This window comes from Alexandromys fortis, unplaced genomic scaffold, assembly GCF_014885135.2.
Source record: "Alexandromys fortis isolate MF-2015 unplaced genomic scaffold, M_Fortis_MF-2015_v1.1 scaffold_44, whole genome shotgun sequence".
Classification (NCBI taxonomy): Eukaryota; Metazoa; Chordata; class Mammalia; order Rodentia; family Cricetidae; genus Alexandromys; species Alexandromys fortis.
This window is the reverse complement of record NW_026067921.1, coordinates 4,285,650-4,306,935: the sequence shown is the minus strand read 5'-3', so window position 1 is coordinate 4,306,935 and position 21,286 is coordinate 4,285,650. Positions and strand designations below refer to the sequence as shown.

The 21,286-nt window shown below is 45.2% G+C and overlaps 1 protein-coding gene across 5 annotated transcripts in view; it reads right to left on the bottom strand.

Moving 5' to 3' along the window:
* The window catches only part of Scn10a (sodium voltage-gated channel alpha subunit 10), a 90,923-nt gene extending 76,812 nt beyond the window's left edge, over positions 1-14,111 (bottom strand). For all 5 annotated transcript variants that reach the window (XM_050141558.1, XM_050141560.1, XM_050141559.1 and 2 more), the window contains exons 1-3: positions 13,842-14,111; positions 10,831-10,949; positions 7,010-7,090 (exon numbers count right to left, since the gene is read on the bottom strand). In XM_050141558.1, coding sequence (XP_049997515.1) covers positions 7,010-7,090; positions 10,831-10,949; positions 13,842-14,111 — 470 coding nt within the window. The remainder of the gene's footprint in view (positions 1-7,009; positions 7,091-10,830; positions 10,950-13,841) is intronic.
* Positions 14,112-21,286: the final 7,175 nt, after the last annotated feature.

The window sequence follows — 21,286 nt, the reverse complement described above, 5'->3', positions numbered from 1 at the left end:
CCCATTTTGTGATTTATCTCTTCTCCAGTTATTAATTTTTTCTTTCTGCTTGCCTTTCATTTATTTTATTCTTTCTCTAGTTCTGTGCCAGATGTTCCTAGCTTTGCTGATATTAAGATCCCACACTGCTCAACTGTAAATCACCTCCTGAGAACTGTTTTTACCCCTATAGGCTCTGATTAAATTCATTTGTCCCCAGAGATTCTGCAATTTTACTCTGTAGCTGTCTTTCGTTCAAGAGCTCTTGAAGAACAGCTTTAGCACAACCTAGTGAAAAGGCTTCCTCCTTTCCTTCCAGTTTCCTGCCATTTTCTAACTTTATGGCAGAGTGACAAGAGAGTTCGCTATTTGTTATTGTTATCTGTGGAACCAATGGAGTTGGGTTTTGTGGTTGTTGTTTGTTTTGTTTTGGAGTGGGGCTAGGATGAGGTTAACACATATGGTCTTGTGGCTTAATCTTTGAGTGACACGGTGTGCATGCATTTCCCCATTCCTATCCCCTCTCCATCTTTACAGATTTTTTTATACTTCATCAGTTACAGGCAGAGAATGCGATTTTCAGATCCTCCAATAGCTCTGCGTATGCATGCCCACATTCTTCAGTTTGTAAATACTGTTCTTGTGACATTCATTGTGAAGCTCAGACTTGCTGTTGTATTTAGCATTCAGAGTGTCATGCTTGTCTGGCCTCCTGCTCTTTGGTGTAAGTTCTACTTTCTCTATTCCAGCTAGCTTTCTGTCTGTCCTTCCTTACATCTTTGCCCATTCTTTGTACTGTTTGAGACAGGGTCTTATGTAGTCCAAGCTGGCCTAGATCTTGCTGTGTTGCTCAGGCTGGCCTTCAACTCTGTGCTCCCTGCCTCTGCTTCCTGAATGCTGGGGTTTTAGGCATATGTTACCAAGCCTAGCATTTCCCCATTCTTTTATTTAAACTTTTTATATCTTTGTGTGTGGGGGGGGTGTATGCCCATGTGTGCAGTTGCAACATGTGTAAATACATGTACATGAAGGCCAGAGGTGCACCTCAGCTGTCATCCTTTGGGAGCCACCCAATTTGTTTAGAACAAATGCAAAAATCACTAAACAAACAGCAAACAGAGAAGCAGTAGGGCAGAGATGGTGCACGCCTTCAGTCTCAGCACTCAAGAGGCTAAGGCAGGAGGATCTCTGAGTCTAAGGCCAGCCTTGTCTACAAAGTGAGTTCCACAGCAGCCAGGGCTACACAGAAACCCTAATCTTGAAAAACAAACAAAGCAAACGTTTATTTTAGCCATACTTACTCCCCCTACCACTCCCCAACTTGCAGAAGTATGTTTTCTCTTTCAACCGAGCGGGTTCTGGGATGAAGCTCAGTTCACAGGACTTGGCACCAAGCATCCTCCGCACTGAGCCATCTTGCAGGCCCCTAGAACTCTTTGGAGTTTCTCCTTTTGGAGAAGCAGGCTTACATGATCTCTCCCCCATGTCCCATCTTCTTGCTCCTCCTGGGGTTTTACTGTTTATACCTTGTCAACTCTAGAGCTTTCTGGGGGTAAAATGCCAGGATCTCATCTTTCTCCACCTGCGAGAAAGCCAGTCTGTTCAGGGCTTTGCCATTCCTCCGCCCACTTCTGGTCTCCCAAGCTTGTTGTGACATCGTTGTCTCTGTATTTCCTTCCCTTCTCCCTTTGTTCACATGTTTATGCTGCGCTTATACCAGCGCTGTCACCGCACTGGCATTTTGAGGGTAAAGCACATGCGGCCTGTCTTCCATATTTAACCACAGTCCCCAGGTTACTCCCGAATGACTCACATTGAGAAGGAAAACGCTTGCCTTACAAGTTCTGAAGGGCAGAAAATCTAATGCAATATCATCTCAACCATATACAATATGAGTCCCATAAGTTACTTAGGCATTATATTCTGGTTTATATTTTTCAGTGTTTGCCATTTTACGCAGTACTCATTTATTTTTGAATTATTATTATTATTATTGCTACTATTTTGTTTTGAGACAGGATCCCACTCTAACCCAAGCTGGCCTGAAACTCCCTATGCAGACCAAACTTGCCTTGGACTTATCACGATCCTCCTACCTCAACCTCTTGAGTGCTGGGATTACAGGTTTGTTTATGCTCAGACTTCAGGGTTACAAATTGTGTTGTTTTTAAAACGTCTCACCAGGACACATGCATGTCATAAACAAGTGTTACCGCGTGGGCAGTGACGTAGGCGCTGGAAAGCGAAGGCTTCGCTAGTCTGGCTAGCTGCAAGGCAATGCTGTCGGCTGGATGACTTCAATGACAGAAACTAATCCCCTCATGGCTGGGAGGCTGACCAAGGGAGACCCTGGGAGGGGAAAGCCTGGAAAAGGTCCCCTTCTTGCACTGCAGGTGGCTGTCTTCTCCTGTATCCTCCCAGGGCATAGAGAGCAATTGGGTTTTTCTTCCTTGTAGAGTATAGAAGTTCGATTGCTATGCTAACCCTAACCCTGGTGACCTCACTGAGCCTCTCCTTGAAGGCTCCCATTTCAACATGGTAACACAAGAGGTCAGGGCTCCGACCTTAAGAATCTGGGGACAGAGAATAGATTCTGTGTGACTGTTCATGCCCCCAGTGGAATGTCTTGACTCTGTGCAGTCCCTACCCGACAATATTCTCCTGTCTCGGGGCTCCTCTCCACATATTTTGCATTTTCACAGTTATTATTTCTATTTTGAACTCCTATTATGCTACGGTTTGAATGTGTCTCCTCAAAAATGCGTGTTTCGACCAGGTGTGCTGACAGAAACCTGCAATTCCAGCACTGACCCAAGGTTTGAGGGGTGCTGCCAGGAGGATGAGGGCTTCAAGGCTAACCTGAGGTACACAGCAAATTCAAAGCCAGCCTGGGCTTCATGAGACCCCGTCTCAAGACAAAACAAGACCTATTTTGCAGACTTAACTGCCCAGCGCATATATTTTAAACCCTTTCTTACTTATTTACTCATTATCTTTTGTGTGTGTGCACCCATATGTGCACGCGTGTTGTAACTGAGTGGAGGTCACAGGACGGCATGCAGTGGACAGCTCTCACCTTCCACGGTGTGGATCCCAGGGACTAACTCTTGTCGGGCTGGGCAGCGAGTATCTTTTAAACCCCAAGACACGTCACCAGCTCCTAGTTCATATATTTTCAAGGTGGGTCTTTGGGAGGAAACTAGGAGTAGACGAGGTCATGGGAGGAGGCCTTCGCAGCGGCTTTACAAGGAGGCAGGACTAGGCTGCTATGGTTACCGTTTCTCACTGTACGGTAATGCTGCCGATGGCTCTTGCCAGAGGCCATGCAGGTGCTGGCGCCCTGCTCTTGGATCCCCTGCTCTGCATAACTACTAGTCGGTAAGTATGGTTTGCAAATTACTAAAGCCTCCGGCACTTTGTTATAGCAAGAGGAAGTCGACTAAGTCAGTTCCTAAGTAAAATTGCCTTACTGACCTTCACATTTTGTGTAAATGGAATCATAGGAATAGAATCCTTTAGTTTGGGTCAACAATCTGTGTGTAAGACTGCTATGGGACAATGCTCTTGTACACTGTAAAGATTTGTTGCTCATGTTGGTTTAATAAAATACTGATTGGCCAGTAGCCAGGCAGGAAGTGTAGGTGGGGCAACCAGACTAGGAGAATTCTGGGGAAAGGAAAAGCAGAGACAATCATCCAGATGCAGGGGAAGCAAGATGAGAAAGCCTCGCTGAGAAAAGGTACCAAGTCACGTGGTTAAACACAGATAAGAATTATGGGTTAATTTAAGTTATAAGAGCTAATTAGTAATAAGCCTGAGCAACAGGCCAAACAGTTTATAATTAATATAAGTCTGTGTGTTATTTGGGACTGAAGGGCTGCAGGATCAGGTGGGACTGAAACTCCATCAACACAGGACTCATTCCTGTTCTCATATGGACTCATGGTTCATCTACATTCATTGCTATAAATTATCCAATTAAGAATATAGCAAACATTTAATACACTGAACAGTTGCGTATGTTTGAGTTATTTCTGCATTGCTGCAGGTTGTGTCCGTAGGCTTCCTCAAAGCTGGGTTTCGGTGCCCACAGATAGTAATTGGGATGAGTGTGGGCACCTGAGTGCAACAGAAGAGCACAGCGTGTGCACATCCTTCCCTTTGTTAGCAGCCACTGGCATCAGAAGTTCTCCACATCTGAACACTCCCCACCACCAGCATAACCGCTTCCAGTACTCCATATCTTTATAAATACTTGGGATGGCTGCCGTCCAAGCATTTTCCTTACGTGATGAGTGCCTAGTCATCTCCTGCCTCGATAATTTTAATTTTGCCCTCCTCAATAAAAAAAAAAAAATTTTAGGAATTTCCATGAGTTAATAGACCACTTGGAAATCTACCTGTTCAGATTTTATCTTGCTCAAAATGCATGGGATTGCCATATTTTTAAGTCTTGAGTTTTGGAGAGGGTTCAGAACTCTGGTGGGAGCTCCTTAGAACTGCTCTGGTACTGGTGTCTTTGTTCTCTTAAGAGCTGACTTCCAGGGACTGGAGAGATGGATCAGCCATGACAAGCCCTTGATGCTCTTACAGCGACCCTGGGTTCAGTTCCCAGCACTCATATCAGGCAGCTCACAACCATCTGTTACTGCAACTCCAGGGGATCCTATGTCCTCTTCTGGCTCCCGTGGGCACCACACTAGGGTGTACATATGCATGCATCTATGAATGAAATAAATCTCAAGTAGTTATCTGAAAAAAATTCTTAGTTTACCAAAGGGCATCTGTTCTTTTCCCTACTGCTGTTTCCTGTATCATCTGTAATAAAACTTTGCCTCCCCTGAGGTCATACAAGTTTTCCGCTGGCCTTTGTTTCCCTTCTAAAGGTTTCATACCTTTGTATTTCACAAGGAAAGTTGGGGGCTAATCTACCGGGAACTGACTCTGGGGTTCGGTGTGCAGTGAGCTATGTAGTTTATTATGTTAGGGTCAACTAACTCTTCACACTCTTACCACAGACTGACCTTCCCTGCTGTTCTGTGGAGCCACCTTCATCACAAATTCAATATCGGCACGCATACACACATGTGCACGCACACACACACGTAAACACACATGTGCACACACACGTGCATACACGTACGCACGCATGCATGCATGCACTGCTCTGCTTTGAGCCTGGCTAACCTCGCAGCAATGGCTTTGAAGCCAATTTGACCCCAGTGGGGCAATTGCTCCTCCCCTGTTTTCCTTCCTCCAAAGTGTCTTGGCTATAATTTACTCTTTGTGTTTCCACATACACTAAATGCTTGTTGAGACTGATTGGGAATAACACTACATTGATTACTCATCTGTGCACGTTCTTCAATATTGAGACCTGCAGTCTAACAACATAGCATTATCTCCCCATTTGCTGGGGTTGTTTCTGTAATTTACTCAATGCCTTGGTATTTTTGTTTCTAGAAGCTTGATATTTTGAAATGCCAGTGTAAATGATAATTTGGAAATTATTTTATTTCCAGCTTGTAGAATGCTGCTACATACATACATAATTGGTTGATGTATATTAATCCACACAGCTATCTCGATGTACAGTCTTATTAATTCTAGTAGACTAAGATCTAATTCACTAATTATTTATGTGTATCTTCTGTGTGTGTTCAAATGCACACGAATGCAGGTTCTCCTGGAGGCCACAAGAGGGGGTTGAGTTCCCTAGAGCTGCCCTCCGTGGACGTGTGCACTCGTGCCTGTGAGCACAGACTGGGCAGTTGTGAGCTGCCCATGTGAGGACTGGGAATCTAATCTGATCGTCTGCAATAGTGGCAAGGTTCTTAGCCGCTGGGCCAGCCTCTGTCTTTAATAGATTCTCTAGGCAACACTGGGTATTTTGTGTACTCTGGATCATGTTCTGTAAAGTGTGACATGTTTGGCAGTCTTCTTACTCATGTACTTTTCTTTTCTTATTCTTGGCTTACTACACTGGCCAGAACCCCCTCGATGAAGCTGAACGGATGAAATAGAAGTCTCTGATATTTATTTTTCTTCTTTCATCTCAAAGAGAGAGATTTCCATGCTCACAATTACGTTTGATAAATGAAAACCCTTTTTGGAGGATACTGCTTTTTGAAGAATTAATGCTTTTTTTTAAATCAGAGTGTGATAATTTCTTTCTGTTTTGACTTCTCTCAGAGTTTTGACATCATGAGCAGAAACTGAACTTTATCGAATGGCATTTCCAGAGTCAGCTAAAATGGCTACACGATTTCTCTCCCTTTCCTAACCGAGATGGGGCATTGTTTTTATTGTGGCATGTGTTACTTTTAAAGATAGCAAGAATGTAAGGGGGGAAGAGAGAGAGAGCTTTTCAGAGACCCTGTTGTTATGTCTGAAGGCTTGAGCAGGGGCAGGGACACCTTCCCAGCTGTGGTGCCACATCTGTTTCCAGAAAACTCTTCTGTTCTCAAGCAATAGAGGTTTCATGTACCAACCAGGGACACAGGCAACCTAGAAACGCTGCAGTCCTTTCGAAGCATATCACTCTGTGAACGGATCCCAGAGCCGCCATTCATAATCCTTTCTTCTTTTGCCCTGCCTCTTCTAGTGTAGGCCTTCCCTGCACCTCATTCTCGCATGCTTAGCTCATTGTGTCATGTGTGTGTGCATGTGTGTGTGTGCATGTGCGTGTGTGTGTGTGTGTGTGTGTGTGTAGACGGGAGGACTCATCTGCCCAGGGCATTGAAGTCTAATGACAACAGACCTTCTTGGCAACAGAGTTTTGAATGGCATCCATAAAGTTCCACTGTGGAGTCAAGGTTGAGAGCCACTAATCTACACTGTCTTGAAGTTCAAAACTATACATGTGCTTAGGAAAAAGGCACGCAGAAGAAACCTGACCATTGCAAAGTCAAGTAGGCAACAGAATTCAGACTTATCAAGGTAAAGACTGGCGAGACAAACAAACAAACAAACAAACAAACAGGCCGCGAGGACAGCTAGAAAGCACAAGAGAGGTGGCGATTTTACTCACTCGATTTTCTCCGGAAGTTCGCTTTGGGTCATGCATACACAGTTGAACAAAATCGTGATGGTAATGAATATGGAGAACCAGCTGTGAGGCCACGTTAAGGACAAGTGGGAGTCTCCATCTGCCCTCAGCCCCCTTGGGTCACTTTGCTGCCGGACGTGAAGCTTGTGACTCAGCTAACACCGGCTTTCACGGGGGCTGAGTGCCTGCCCATCTGAGAAGTCTGTCTTTATTATCGATAGTAGAAGCAGCTCTGATAGCAATAACGAGGGCGTGGAATATTAAACCCAGGGCAGCTTTCATCACATACAGCTAGGATCTGAGCAAACGGCATGATGAGTCTTCATAGCCTTTCGGAATCATGCTGTGTCATGCCGCCCGGTAACCATAGTTACCAGGTAGAGGTTATTACTGTTTATGAAAATCACTTTAGTTAGATTGTTTCCCTAAGCTGAGCTCAACCACACTGAAGCAATGGATTCTGGGTTGGGATGGCCAAAGCAGGCCCAGGAAGTGAAATGCTGGCTCTGAAGGGATATTCCAAGGAGAATGAGATGTTACACGTCAGAGAGAGGCTCTGAGGAGGGAGCCTTGACTAAGGGATACTCAAAAGGGGAGGGTGGCTTTGAAAGGAAGAAGAGTGCGCAGGAGTAAATAAATGGAGTTAGGAAGAAGCTAAAGCAGTCCTCTCCTGGGCAGACAATGCCTCAGGACTGGAGGAGCTCCTAAGTCCCTTCCAAAGGAGAAACCGCCATCTGGAGAGAAGTGTTACTTACAGGGTAAGGATAAAATTCGTCCCTCGTCATTTCAGCTCAAGCAGAAATATTTAAACCCATCTTAGTTTTCTGTAAACAGCTTTCACATTTTTATTCTAGATTTACTTAGGAAGACATCTGTCCGAATAGAGACATTCTACCAATGAAACCACATTTTCCTGCTGATTGACAGCTAAGAATTATGTTCTCATGGGGGAGACTTAACTCAGGATGGAAATTTAAATTATATCTTCAGTTCTGCAGATCCTTACAAGTTGCGTGATATCGCATGTCTGTGAAGGTATTCACAAAAATGGGATTGGAGTTACAATTTTGATCGAATCTTGCTTGGGACCGTAGTCACCAAACTGATTAAAATTAAGTATATCTGTGCATACTTTGTGAGGGGAAGATTCCTCACCAGACTTCTGTCCAGTGTGACTCCACCGGGGAATTAGTCATTCATCAGATCTCAAGACAGAAAGACCATGCCTTGTCACTTGGCTATTAAGAGAAATTTTATTTCTAATTATGTGTTATTTACTTATCTCAACATAATTTAACTTAATTTAACTGTAATCCATGGAGGATGGTTTGTGCGTTGACTATTTCTCTTTATTTGAGATTTCCGTGACACTGTTTTGATCTTCCTTTAGAAAGTAAGAAGCAGTTTTGATGAACAGTGCTACTCTAACAGAGCTAGCTGAAGGAAGAATGTTTAAAATCTTGAATCTCGGATACAACTATTTTAAAAGTAAAAGCCCTCGCTTTGTTTCACACAGAACAATATAATTTATATAGTGAATAAGTGATCACGATATGACTTGATATAGTTTTAAACAGAAGAAAATCTGGAAAAAATTCAGGTTACCAAACCCCAACCTGCAAACAATTTAAAAAAAAATCACTCTATAAAATGGGTGAAAGCAAGAGATGTTTCCAGTGACCAGTCACCTGATCACTCGTGCACTGAAGGCCAAGGGGAATGAACAGAAAGCCCAGCGTTCCCATTCATTGTCTCAAAGGAGGAACATGCTGAGGTCCTTCAGATGCAAAACTGGGTCTTGCTGCTTCAATGCCCAGAACATTTTACCCAAATAGAAAAGGCCCACTGAGAGAATTATTACCTTACTCTGTGTCCATTCACTTTCTGTCTGCCTCTACGCTGAAGACCCTGCCCCTGAGATGCCGCAGGCTGGACCTGTGACCTCGGGACATTTATCAGATGCCTCTGTGTGTTGGTTTCATTATCTGTAAAATGGGGTTCTAATCCTTCATCAAGGCTTCTGTGCCGGTGACAGTGTTGACACTTGGGAAGTAGTTAGCCACTGGGGGCCTGCTATTATCATGAAGTATTCTGAAGAATCTAATAAATCTAAGATTCAATTCAGAAAGCAGAACTCCTGTTGGGTAGCCACAAAGATAACCACAGCAAGAGAAAACGGGCTGTGCATCGGCAGGCAGGATAGTTACAGAGTGAGCATGTGGATGGCTCTGTGCCAGGCTTCCTAGCTCGGGTACCATCGGCAACTTCCCAGACTGCTCCACAGTGGCTGGGATGGGGTAGAGGAAGAGAGAGTCCCTTCAGGGGGCTACTGTCTGCCACACAACAGGCCAAGGCTCTTCTGAACATGAACTTCCTGGAAGCCAACTTCCTGTCATTGAGAAATACCAGTTTGAGAGACGCCTGGAGGCCAAGCCCAAGTCCTCCTTTGTCTTACTGCTTTGGCTTGGATTGAATAAAAACACAGAACATAAACAAAACTGGAGGTGGCATCTGGTGCACCCCAAAGCAGCCAAGGTAATGCAGACCTGGGGACTAAGATGTTTGATTACGTTTCTCTGTGGCAGGATCCTTGGACAAACTGTATCTTTAACCTGCTGGCATTGAGAGTAACTCATGGTACCGGCAGCGCCTCATGATTGGTGAGGTCCCATGGAAGATGATCAGGGCTCAGCCTGTCATGTCATGTTCTCTTTGTTGTCCGGGAAGCATTTCTTTTTTGTGTCATGAGCAATCTCCCCAGCATGGCCGAGGATAGTGTAACGACTCACGCTTGTGCCTCTGGTCCCAAAGAGCCTGACATCTTATTACCTTACAACATAGAAAAAGCATGCCATGTTTGATGGCAAGGCTGTGCCTGGGGCATTGGTAAAACTCACCTCATAAAGAAGACATTTGGTGGGGCTGGAGACATTTGTTCAGCGGTTAAAAGCACGGGCTGCTCTTTCAGAGGACCCAGGTTCAATCCCCAGCACCTACCCGGCAGCTAAACTGTCTGTAACTCTAGTTCCAGGGAATCTGCTATCCTCACACATACATGCACACAAAACACCAATGCAGCACATAAAATAAAAATATTTCTTTTAAAAAAGAGGACATTTGGGGTTGGATGTGGTTTTATATATTTCAATCTGGTATCATAGTCATTCTGTTGCTGAGAATGAAGTGGAATTAGGATCCTCCAGTATCCTGGTTGATACTGAATGTTGGGATTATAGCCACGCACCATCATGTATGGTTTATATGGTCCTGGGGATTGAATTTAGGACTTTATGCATGTTAGGAAAACACTATCAGCTGAGCCTCACAAGAAAAATCATTTCAAGTTGTGTTTCCACAGCTGTATCCAGGTGAGTTGGCAGTGACCCTGGTCTGTGTGAGCACTTCTTCTGTCTGGAGACTATTGGGGTAGGGGGGAGTCATTGAGAACACAAAGATCACACACAGGGGCCGGCAAGATGGCTCAGTAGTTAAGAACACTTGCTGTTCTATCAGAGGGCCGGACCCACATCAGTTGGCTCACAAACGTCTGTAACTCCAGCTTTGAGGGAACGGAAGCCTTTTCCTGGCTTCTACAGGCACCTATGCACACAGGTGTGCACACATACACCCAACACAGACAAGATAGATTTAAAATACCCACAAACAATGCTCTCAGTGTGATGACGTCATGGTCTCGGGATTCAGTTGGCGGAAAGCTCCGCTGCTAACCTCTAAGAAAGACGCCAGACATTGTCGGCAGAGCCCGCGTCTAAAGCACAGAGGTGCATGCGTGCAAAGGATACGAGTGGACGGACACCTTGATGGCGGTTCTTCTGATCAGGTTGAAGGGACTGAAGAGAAACAGTGCCCAAGTGGCACTGAACCTGGAAATGGTCCTGCCTTTATTCAACACCATGAATGTCTAGAACAAAAGCAAAAGTGGACTGCGGTGAGAAGCCAGATCCTGGGCAGCCTCCTCTCAGGCTCAAGAGCAAGACCTGTTTGAAGAACCGCGACCCATTGGCCGTCTAGTGGAGGTGCAGACAGTTAGAGAAGGCAAGAGAGCCGAGCCACATCCTCACTCACTCCACGGTTGACTGAGTACCGGGGCGAGCCCATTGAGAGGCTTCATGGACAGGCTGCTGATTCAAGGGCTGGGCGTACACAGCATGCCCGGGAGAGAATTCTGACCTCAGAGGGCTGAGCTCAGTTGCATTTAATTCATTGCGTGTATGTGTGTGTGTGTGTGTATGTACGCACGCATATGCATGAGTTGAAGGGGCAAGGGTCAACCTCAAATTCACTCCTCGGGACCCTTCCACTCCTTTTATTTTTGAGACAGAATCTCTCAAGAGCCTTGTGAGGTGAGGTTTGTCGGCCAGTAAGCCCCAGAGATCCACCTGCCTCTGCTTCCTCCTCAGGGGTGAGATTACTTTAGCCCCCCAACATGTGACCTAGGAATCAAATCAGATCCCTACGGTTGTTCAACAAGCACTTCATTGACTGAGTCCATCTGCCAACCTCAACATTTAACTCACTTCTGTCTAGAGGACCCTGGTCCTGTGAAACCCCTGCTTTCCACTGCCTGAACCTCGCTCTAAAGCATCTCTCAGTCCCTCCTCGGTGCATTTAGGAGGGGTGGGTTCTTGGGGAGAGAGAGGAAGGAGAAAGACATTGCCAAGTGCCTTATCTGTTTACAAACTGCATTGCAATGGCTTGCTCCAGCTCCTTGCCATTCCCAAGCATGGACTTACCATGTGTTGGCTACACAGAACACCTAAGATGCAGCACAGAAGAGGAAACAGTCATGGGCATTGCTGTAGACTGTTAGCTCTCAGCTTTTTTGATTTAAGACTCTCGTTTAGTGTGTGTCTGTGTGTGTGTGTGTGTGTGTGTGTGTGTGTGTGTGGCCAGTGTTCCCTAGCTCTAACAAAACATCACAGGAAATAAATCTAAAGGGAGGAAAGGTTTGTTTCCATGCACAGTTTCAGAGGTGTCTCTTCATCCATGCTTGCTTGACCTTGTCACTTTGGGTGAAACAGTTCATCACGTAGCAAGTCCACACAGAGGAAAAACACCCACCTCACAGTGCCAGGAAGCCAAAAGAGGAAGAGGAAGGGTCTGAGAACACTGACCCCTCCCTCACAGACACACATGTACACGTATATACATCATGTTTGCATGTGTGTATACACCCTGTAATGGCCAGTGTTGTCAAGATGACACAATCTAGAATTCCTCAGAAGAGTCTCAGTGAGCGGTGGCCTAGATTAGAGTCACCTGTTGGCATGTATGTGGTGGGGTTATTGTGCTAGTCAAGGCAGGAAGACCCAATCAGTGTGGGTGGTACCATCAGCAGGCAGAATCCTGGGCTGTGTGAGAGCAGAGAGAGCAAACTAAGTACTAGCATGCATGCATGCATTGCTCTTCTCTTCAGACTACAGGCATAATATAGCTCCCTCGAGCTCCCGCTGCCATGGCTTTGCGACCACGATGGAGGGTAGATGGGGTGAGGAGCTAATAAATCTTTCCCCTAAATTGCTCATGTCAGAGTATTCTATTACAGCAACAGGGCAGGAAAGTAGGAATACGCCATATTCTTTTTATTTTTTTCTGAGACAAAGCCTCTCTGTGTAACCCTGGCCATCATAGAACTCACTCTGTAGGCCAGGTTGGCCTCAAACTCACGGAGATCTGCCTGTCTCTGCCTCCCGAGTGCTGGGGTTAAAGGTGTGTGCCACCCACACCAGGCTCACATACCATGTTCTTTTTTGTGTGTTTTTGTTTGTTTGATTGTTTTTTTTTTTTTTTTTTTTTTTNCACATATTTCTTAGCATAGCTTGGTTTACTTCTGAATAATTAAATAAGATTAAATATTTTGGTATACTTATAGACTGTTGCCTAGCCCAACTGTCATTACAAAACGAATTTTTTTTTTTTTTTTTTTTTTTTTTTAGAAAGGGTTTCCCTGAGTAATAGCCATAGTTATCCTGGAACTAGTTCTTATAGACAAGCCTGGCCTTGAAATCACAGAGATCTGCTTGCCTCTGCCTCGCAAGTGTTGGGATTAAAGGTGTGGTCCACCACTGTCCGGCAAAACGGCACTACTACACCGTTCTTAAGAAACTTTAAAACCCAGGAGCACATAGGCACACCTTCCAGTGGCTGTTGTTGATGTTACTCCCTTGGTTACCACTATATGCTCACAAGACCAAGTAAGAAAGACATGATAGCTGACTATTATTTCAAGACAGTTTGGCTTCAGTAACCCATGAGAGAGACTGGAAGACTTCAGGGACTCCAAGACCACACTTTAAAGACTCCTAGCTGCCGGGCGGTGATGGCGCACGCCTTTAATCCCAGGCACTCGGGAGGCAGAGGCAGACAGATCTCTGGGAGTTTGAGGCCAGCCTGGTCTACAAGAGCTAGTTCCGGGACAGGCACCAAAGCTACAGAGAAACCCTGTCTCGAACCCCCCCCCCAAAAAAAAATAGAGACTCCTAGCTTAGGGCATTCCTCTCTGGACTTCAAAATCCCTACTCTCCTTTGCAAAGAGAGCCACCACCTCTAGAGGCCCTAGACTAGGACTCGCCTGTGGGAACAAGCAACTTTCCAAGCCTGTTCCCCAGCAGCTGTCTGCTTTGGGGGTTTGGATTTAGTTTGTCCCCATCACAAGTTCTTAAAGGTGCACAGAGAAGGGTCTTGGACTTGGTTTCGTCTTCCCATTCTTTAGTAAACAGCCACTTCCCTGGGGATGAGGGCTTCCTGGGCTGGCCAAAAGCTGAGCACAGATGTTCCCAATGGCAGATCTTACCCGGTGTGTGCTGTAGAACGGGTCTAGGTCCTCCAGGGGCTCCCCAACCAGTTCCGGGGGGAGCTCACCATAGAACCTGGGCAGCTGGTTGCAGGCTTTCAAATCTAGCTGAGGCCTGGGCTTCTCATCCTGGCCCTTCCGCTCCCCACGCTTAGCTTTGGCCTTCTTGGCGGCACGATGGGCCGCAATTTGCTTCTCGATCTCTGCCAGCGACTCCGGAGTGAACCGCCGGAAGTTAGTAGTTTCCACGGACCCAAAGGGGAACTCCATCTTCTCATTCTTCTTGGGGAAGAATTCACACTCTTATGGGAGGAAAATAACCAGAGAGGTGACAAGTTGCCCACTGGAACTCTCCCTTCAGTCACCCTCCTGGATTGCTGAAACAGCCCCCATCCTCGGCTCCAGCTCCTCATGTACAAGCCCGCCCACCATGGCCAACAGAACGCATCCTCTGCAGACCCCGCTACAGAATCCAGTCTCTGCTCCGTATGCCCGAAGCCATTGTTCCCCGTCATTTTTTAACAAGCCTCAGTCTGTTTGTTCCCCCTCAAAGCAGCTTTACACCTTTGGTCATCTTGCCGCATCTCTAGGGTCGCCCGGCTACAGCCTGCCCCTGGCTTCACCCAAGACTCCAGCTCTTGATCCCCACGCTAAGTCTCACCCTTCTTTCTGACCACATATTTTATCTGCTGATATTTTTTTTTTTCTGATTCTCACTTTCTTTGAACTTCTGTGAGCCTCACTGCCCACAGCAGGAGAGTTTCCCCCATAACCACCTTAGATTAGACTTCCCCACTTAAACCCCAAGCCCAGGTCAATTTATGGCAGTTGGATTCAGCTTTCTTTGAAATCTGGCTGCTTTAGCTCGAACCTGACAATAAAGATGTTCAGAAGTGTGGGGATCAGCTGGATTCCCTGGCCAGCAGTTTCCTCTAGTCTGAGATTTTCAAGACTCTTAACCTGTGCTGACTATCTCTGTCTCTTCATGGAGAAAGCCAATGGCCATGTCTTCTTGTTGCTAGAGAAAGACAGATCACCAAATCTCTGGTTTACCTGTTCACAGGCTCTTTTCCCCCTGTTTGATGAGAGTGTCACCCTCATCCCAGCCAGGGTCAGCCCCTGCCTTCCCCTTCAGTTCTTACCTCCTCCCCTTCCCTGTCCCTCCTTTCCCTGAACCTCTCCTTTCCCCAACCAGTTCATAGCAGCAGTTAGAGATGCTTGACTCTTTTTTTTTTCACTTTAACAATATTTGTTTGGGGCTGGTGAGCCAGTTTAATGGATAAAAGTATTTGCTGAACAAGCCTGGCAACTGGAGTTCCATCCCTGAAACCTATGTAAGAAAGAGAAATGACCCCAGAAACGTATCCTCTGACCTCCAGATATAAGTCATGGCATATATGCCCACACACATACATTGTGCACACATGTATCCGCACACAAATTAAATTACAAATTTGAAAATATTTACTGGGGGCTGGTGAGATACTCCGTGGGTGAAGCCACTTGGTGTACAAGTCTGGAGACCTGAGTTTCATTCCTGAAATCCACAAAGAGGAGGAAGGAGAGAAGGGGTTCCACACTTGTTCTGCAACCTCTGCACACATGCACTCGCATGCACACATAGGCACTCTCTCACACACACACGATAATAAGCAAAAATGTAAACATTTGCTTGATGCACAGCCCACACCGCCCTTGTCTCCTCTCCAGCCTCACTCTCTGCTGCATTTCCCAGAGGACTTGCTCCCACTGGGGGTCTCCTGTCACTCCAACGTCCCTGCACCTTAGCTTTTGCCCTCATTCCACTGAAATGCATGCTGCCAAGGACACCAGAGACCCTGGAGGCTAACTCAGGGAACTGTTCTCTGTCCCCTATTGATGGTCTTGTTGGTTGTCTTAACCACCTCCCTCTTGACATACTCTCTTGTCCCAGTTGCTGTGACACCTCTCAAATTCTCTCCCTGATGTCTGCTCCTTCTTAATCCCTCCTCCTCCAGCTTTTCCTGCACATTGCCATCAGTCTTTGGGGGTCTCCGCTATGCCATGATATTTTTAAGAGTTGCTGCCCCTGCACCACTGATAATGGCCAACATTTATGAAGATCCCATTATGTTCCAGAGTGTGGGTTCAGCAATTTGCACACTTTATTACCTAACTACCATGGGACCCTCTCAGGTATTAGCTTCGATGTATGAACAGAGAAATGACATCAGACGTTCCAAGATGACATTGCTTGATGTGGGAGTGTCATATATCAATCTGTTGATTTCATTGGTTAAGTAATAAACCAACTGCTTGGCCTCATAGCTTAGGACATAGATGGGAGGAGGAAACAGAATAGAATTCTGGGCGGAAGAGGAAGTGAGGTCAGACTCTGCTCTGCTCCCGGAGAGACCAAACAGCTCTGCGCTCTGGAGCAGAGACACCATGATGGACGGAGGTTAGACTCTTCCCGGTAAGCGCACCTTGGGGTGCTTACACACATCATTAGAAATGGGCTAGTCCAGGTGCGAGAATTAGCCTGTAAGGGTTAGAGTTCATGGGCCAAACAGTTCTTAAATGAATACAGTTTGTGTGTTGTTATTTTGGGCATAAGCTAGCCAAGCGGCCGGGGTGTTGGGGACGCAGCCCCGCCGTTCTTGTTTCAACAATTGCTAATAAGTGGTGGAACTTGGTTCTGATCTCCAAAGAGCAGCTCGTCCCTTCACCAGGTCAATTCTCACTTCTGTACAACAGATTCTGTGTCTTTGTCTCCAGCGCTCACTTTTGCAGGGCCCAGGACCTCATTTGGCACATCCTCTTGAGGGTCTCATGGGCATCTTAAACTTAGCCTGCCTCAAACTGAGCCCATTATCATCTTCGACCCTCTCTGACCCTTTACCATCTTCTAGGACTCTCTGGCCCCAATACCCTTGTCCTGTTCCCGTCCACAGCCTGGTCCTCTCTGTCTCACTTTCATCTACGGCTGTGTGCTCCTCCTTTTAGTATCCTCTCTCCAATGCTGGAGCCCCAGTCATTCTCCTCAGTAGCTCTCCTTGACGTTCACCCCCTTCCTCCCCAAGTTTATCTGTGCTGTTTCCCTCAGCTGCAGTTGTCCGCCTTGTCTTTTCCTGGGTAATCCTCTCGGCCTCGAATTCTTCACTGTGAAGCACCTTCCTCCTCCTTGCATGGAGTCTGTGCTCAGATTCCCATTCCATGCTTCCGTCGCCTCCTACATTCCTAGAATTGCTTCTTGATTCTCTGGTTCCCCTACTAACGTGTAAGTATGGGGAGGCCTGGAAATGCAGCTGTTCTGCCCAGCAGTTGCTTCCCTAGAAGGCTTGACATTTAGAATCTGTCACTAATAGGTATTTGTTGAACATATGGCAGGAATGATAAAATTGAACAAGTTTTGCTTAGAAAAGTAGAGCCAATTATCAGAGTCCACAGAACCTGAGAAATGACCAAATTTATTTATTATTTATTAATTCATCAATTAAATTAATTTCCCCCAGCCCCATCACCATTTCCCTCCATCCTCTCCTCCCAGTCCCTTCCCCCAGCTCTTCCATCCACTCCCTCTCATGTGTAGTGGCCAGCCATGGCATAGCAAACTGCAGCAAGACACCCCCTCTCCTAAAAAGGCTGGACGAGGCAACCCAGGATGAGGAGAAAGAGTCCCCAAAGCAGGTAACAGAGTTAGAGACACCCCTGCCTGCTCCCACTGCTGGGAGTCCCACAAGAAGACCAAGATACATAACTAACATATGTGCAGACGGCCCAGGTCAGTACCATGTAAGTTCTTTGGTTGGAGGTTCAGGCTCCATGAGCCCCCATGAAGCCAGTTCACTTTGTGTGTTTTCTTGTGATGTCCTTGGTCCCTTTGACTCCCATGATCCTTCCCCTCCCTCTTCCACAGGATTCCCTGAGCTCCACCTAATGTTTGGCTGTGGGTATTTGCATCTGTTGCCGTCGGTTGCAGGGTGAAGCCTCTCTGATGACAATTGAGCTAGGCAACAATTTGTGAGTCTAGCAGAATATCATTGGCAATCACTTCATTGGTTTTTTTTCTTTTTGTTAGTTATGTTTGGTTCTATCTTAGGCCTCTGGACTGTCCATCCTTTGAGTCCCAGTCATCCAGGCATTGCCACAGTGACTGCCTCTCATAGCTAGACTACTCATTGGTTGGCCACTCCCATAATTTCTGTGACACCTTTGTCCCACCATATCTTGTAGTCAGGGCAAATCCAATTCCTCCACTGGAAGTATTTCCTGGTAGCGGGAGATGGCCACTTCAGGCTCTGTTTCTCCCATTGGTAGGAGTCTTAGCTAGGGTTGCCCTCATCAATTCTCATGAGTTTCCATTGCACTGGGTTTCTAGCTCATCCCAGAGACGCCCCTGATTCCAGGTGTGTTTCCCAGCACTTGCTCCCTCCATTCTCCCATCATCTGATCTCTCCTGTCCCCTTCCCCACCTACCCGCATCTAGACCTCTCCCTGCATCCACCTGTGTTGACTATTCTATTTCCCCTTCACAGTGAGATCCAAGTGCCACCTCTCCCACCCACCCCTGGAACCTTCCTTGTTACTTAGTTTTTCTGGATCTGTGGATCCTTTACTCTACAGCTAATAACCACCTGTAAGTGAGTACATACTACGTTTTTCCTTCTGGGTCTGGATTACCTCACTTCTGGGTCAGGATGATCTTTTCTGGTTCCATCTATTTACCTGCAAATTTCATGATGTCATTATTTTTATGTCAATGGAAATGAGTAATACTCCATTGTGTAAATGTACCACACATCTTGGTTGTTTCCAGGTTCTGGCTATTATGAATAAAGCCACTATGAACATAGTTGAACATGTGTTCTTGCGAAATGGTAGAACGTCCATGGGTATATTCCCAGGAGTGCTATAGCTGAGTGTTAAAGGAGATTGATCCCCACTGTTCTGAGGCACAGCCATATTGATTTCCAAAGTGCCTGTCTGTACCCGTTTCCCCTCCCACCAGCAGTGGAGGAGTGTTCCTCTTGCTCAACATTCTTTCCAGCGTGAGCTGTCACTTGAGTTTTTTATCTTAGCCATCCTGCCAGGTATAAGATGGACTCTCAGAGTTGTTTTGATTTGCATTTCCCTGATGGCTAAGGATGTTGAACATTTCTTTGGGCATTTCTTGGTCATTTGATATTCTTCTGCTGAGAATTCTCTGTTTAGTTCTCTACCCCATTTTTAAATTGGGTTACTTGTTTTGATGATGTCTAGTTTCTTGAACTCTACATATTTTGGGAATTAGTTCTCTGTTGAATGTGGAGTTGGTGAGGATCTTTTCCCATTCTGTAGGCTGATGTTTTGTCCTTTTGTTGGTGTCCTTTGCCTTATAGAAGATTTTCAGTTTCATAAGGTCCTATTTATTCATTGTTGATCTTAGTGCCTGTGCAACTGGTATGCTGTTCAGAAGGTTGTCTCCTTTGCCAATGCATTTAAGGCTATTTCCCACTTTCTCTTCTGTGAGGTTCAGTGTATCTGATTTTATGTTGAGGTCTTTGATCAACTTGGACTTGAGTTTTGTGCAGGGAAATAGATATGGATCTATTTGCATCTTCTACACGCTGACATCAGTTATGCCAGCACCATTTGCTGAAGATGCTTTTCTCTTTTTCATTGTATACATCTGGCTTCTTTGTCAAAAATTGGGTGTTCATGGGTGTGTGGATTTACACCCGTGTCTTCAGTTCAGCTCTGTTGGTCAACCTGTCTATTTTTATGCCAATACCGTGCAGCCATGAAATTTTTTTTATTACTACAGCTCTGTAGTAGAGCTTGAAATCAGAGATGGTGAGACCTCCAGAAGGACTCTTATTGTATAGGACTGTTTTAGCTATCCTGCCTTTTGTTTTTCCATATAAAGTTGAGTATTGTTTTATCAAGTTCAGCAAAGAATTTTGTTGGAATTTTGATGAGAATTGCATTGAATCTATGGATTGCTTTCGTAAGATGGACATTTTTACTATGTTAATCCCACCAATCCATGAGCGTGGGAGATCTTTTCATCTTCTGAGAACTTCTTCAATTTATTTCTTCAAAGACTTGGAGTTCTTGCCATACAGGTCTTTCACTTGCTTGGTTATAGTTATCCTAAGATATTTTATATTATTTGTGGTTATTGTGAAGGGTGATGTCTCCCCAATTTCTTCCTCAGCCCATTTATCATCTGTATATAGAAGGGATACTGATTTTTCTTTTGAAATTATCTTCTATCCAACCATTTTGCTAAAGGTGTTTATCAGTTGTAAGAGTTCCCTGGCAGAATTTTGGGGATTACTTATGTATACTATCCTATCATCTGTGAATAAGGTACTTTGATTTCTTCCTTTCCAATTTGTATCCCCTTGATCTCCTTTAGTTGTCTTATTGCTCTAGCCAGAACTTCAGGTACTATAATGAATAGATACGGAGAGAGTAGGCAGCCTTGTCTTGTCCCTGATTTAAGTGGAATTGCCTTGAGTCCCTCTCTATTTAATTTGATGTAGGCTATTGACTTGCTATAACTTGCCTTTATTATATTTAGGTATGTTCCTTATATATTAACATCTTCAAGACTTTTATCATGAAGAGGTGCTGGATTTTGTCAAAGACATTTTTGGCATCTAATGAGAAGATCACGGTTTTCTTTCAGTTTGTTTGTAAGCTGGATTACGTTAACTGATTTTCATATGTTGAACCATCCCTGCATCTGTGGCATAAAGCCCACTTGGTTATGGTGGATGAACTTTTTGATGTGTTCTTGCATTCAGTTTGCAAGTATTTTATTGAGTATTTTTGCTTCTTTTATCATAAGGAAAATTGGTCTATAATTCTCTTTCTTTGCTGAATCTTTATGTGGTTTGGGTATCAGGGTGACTGTGGACTCATAAGAAATGAATTTGGCTGGATCAAAGACCTGAACATAAAGTCAGTCACACTGAACCTCATAGACGAGAAAGTGCGAAGTACACCTGAACACATTGGCACAGGAGACCACTTCCTAAATATAACCCCAGTAGCACAGACACTGAGAGAAACAATTAATAAATGGGACCTCCTGAAACTTAAAAGCTTCTGTAAAGCAAAGGACATGGTCAACAAAACAAAATGACAGCCTACAGAATGGGAAAAGATCTTCACCGACCCCACATCAGACAGAGGTCTGATCTCCAAAATACACAAAGAACTCAAGAAATTCGTCATCAAAAGAACAAATAATCCAATAAAAAAAATAGAGTACAGACCTAAACAGAGAGCTCTCAACAGAGGAATCTAAAATGGCTGAAAGACACTTAAGGAAATGCTCAACATCTTTGGTTATCAGAGAAATTCAAATCAAAACAACTCTGAGATGCCATCTTAAATTTGTAAGAATGGCCAAAATCAAAAACACTGATGACAACTAATGCTGGAGAGGTTGTGGGGTAAAGGGAACACTCCTG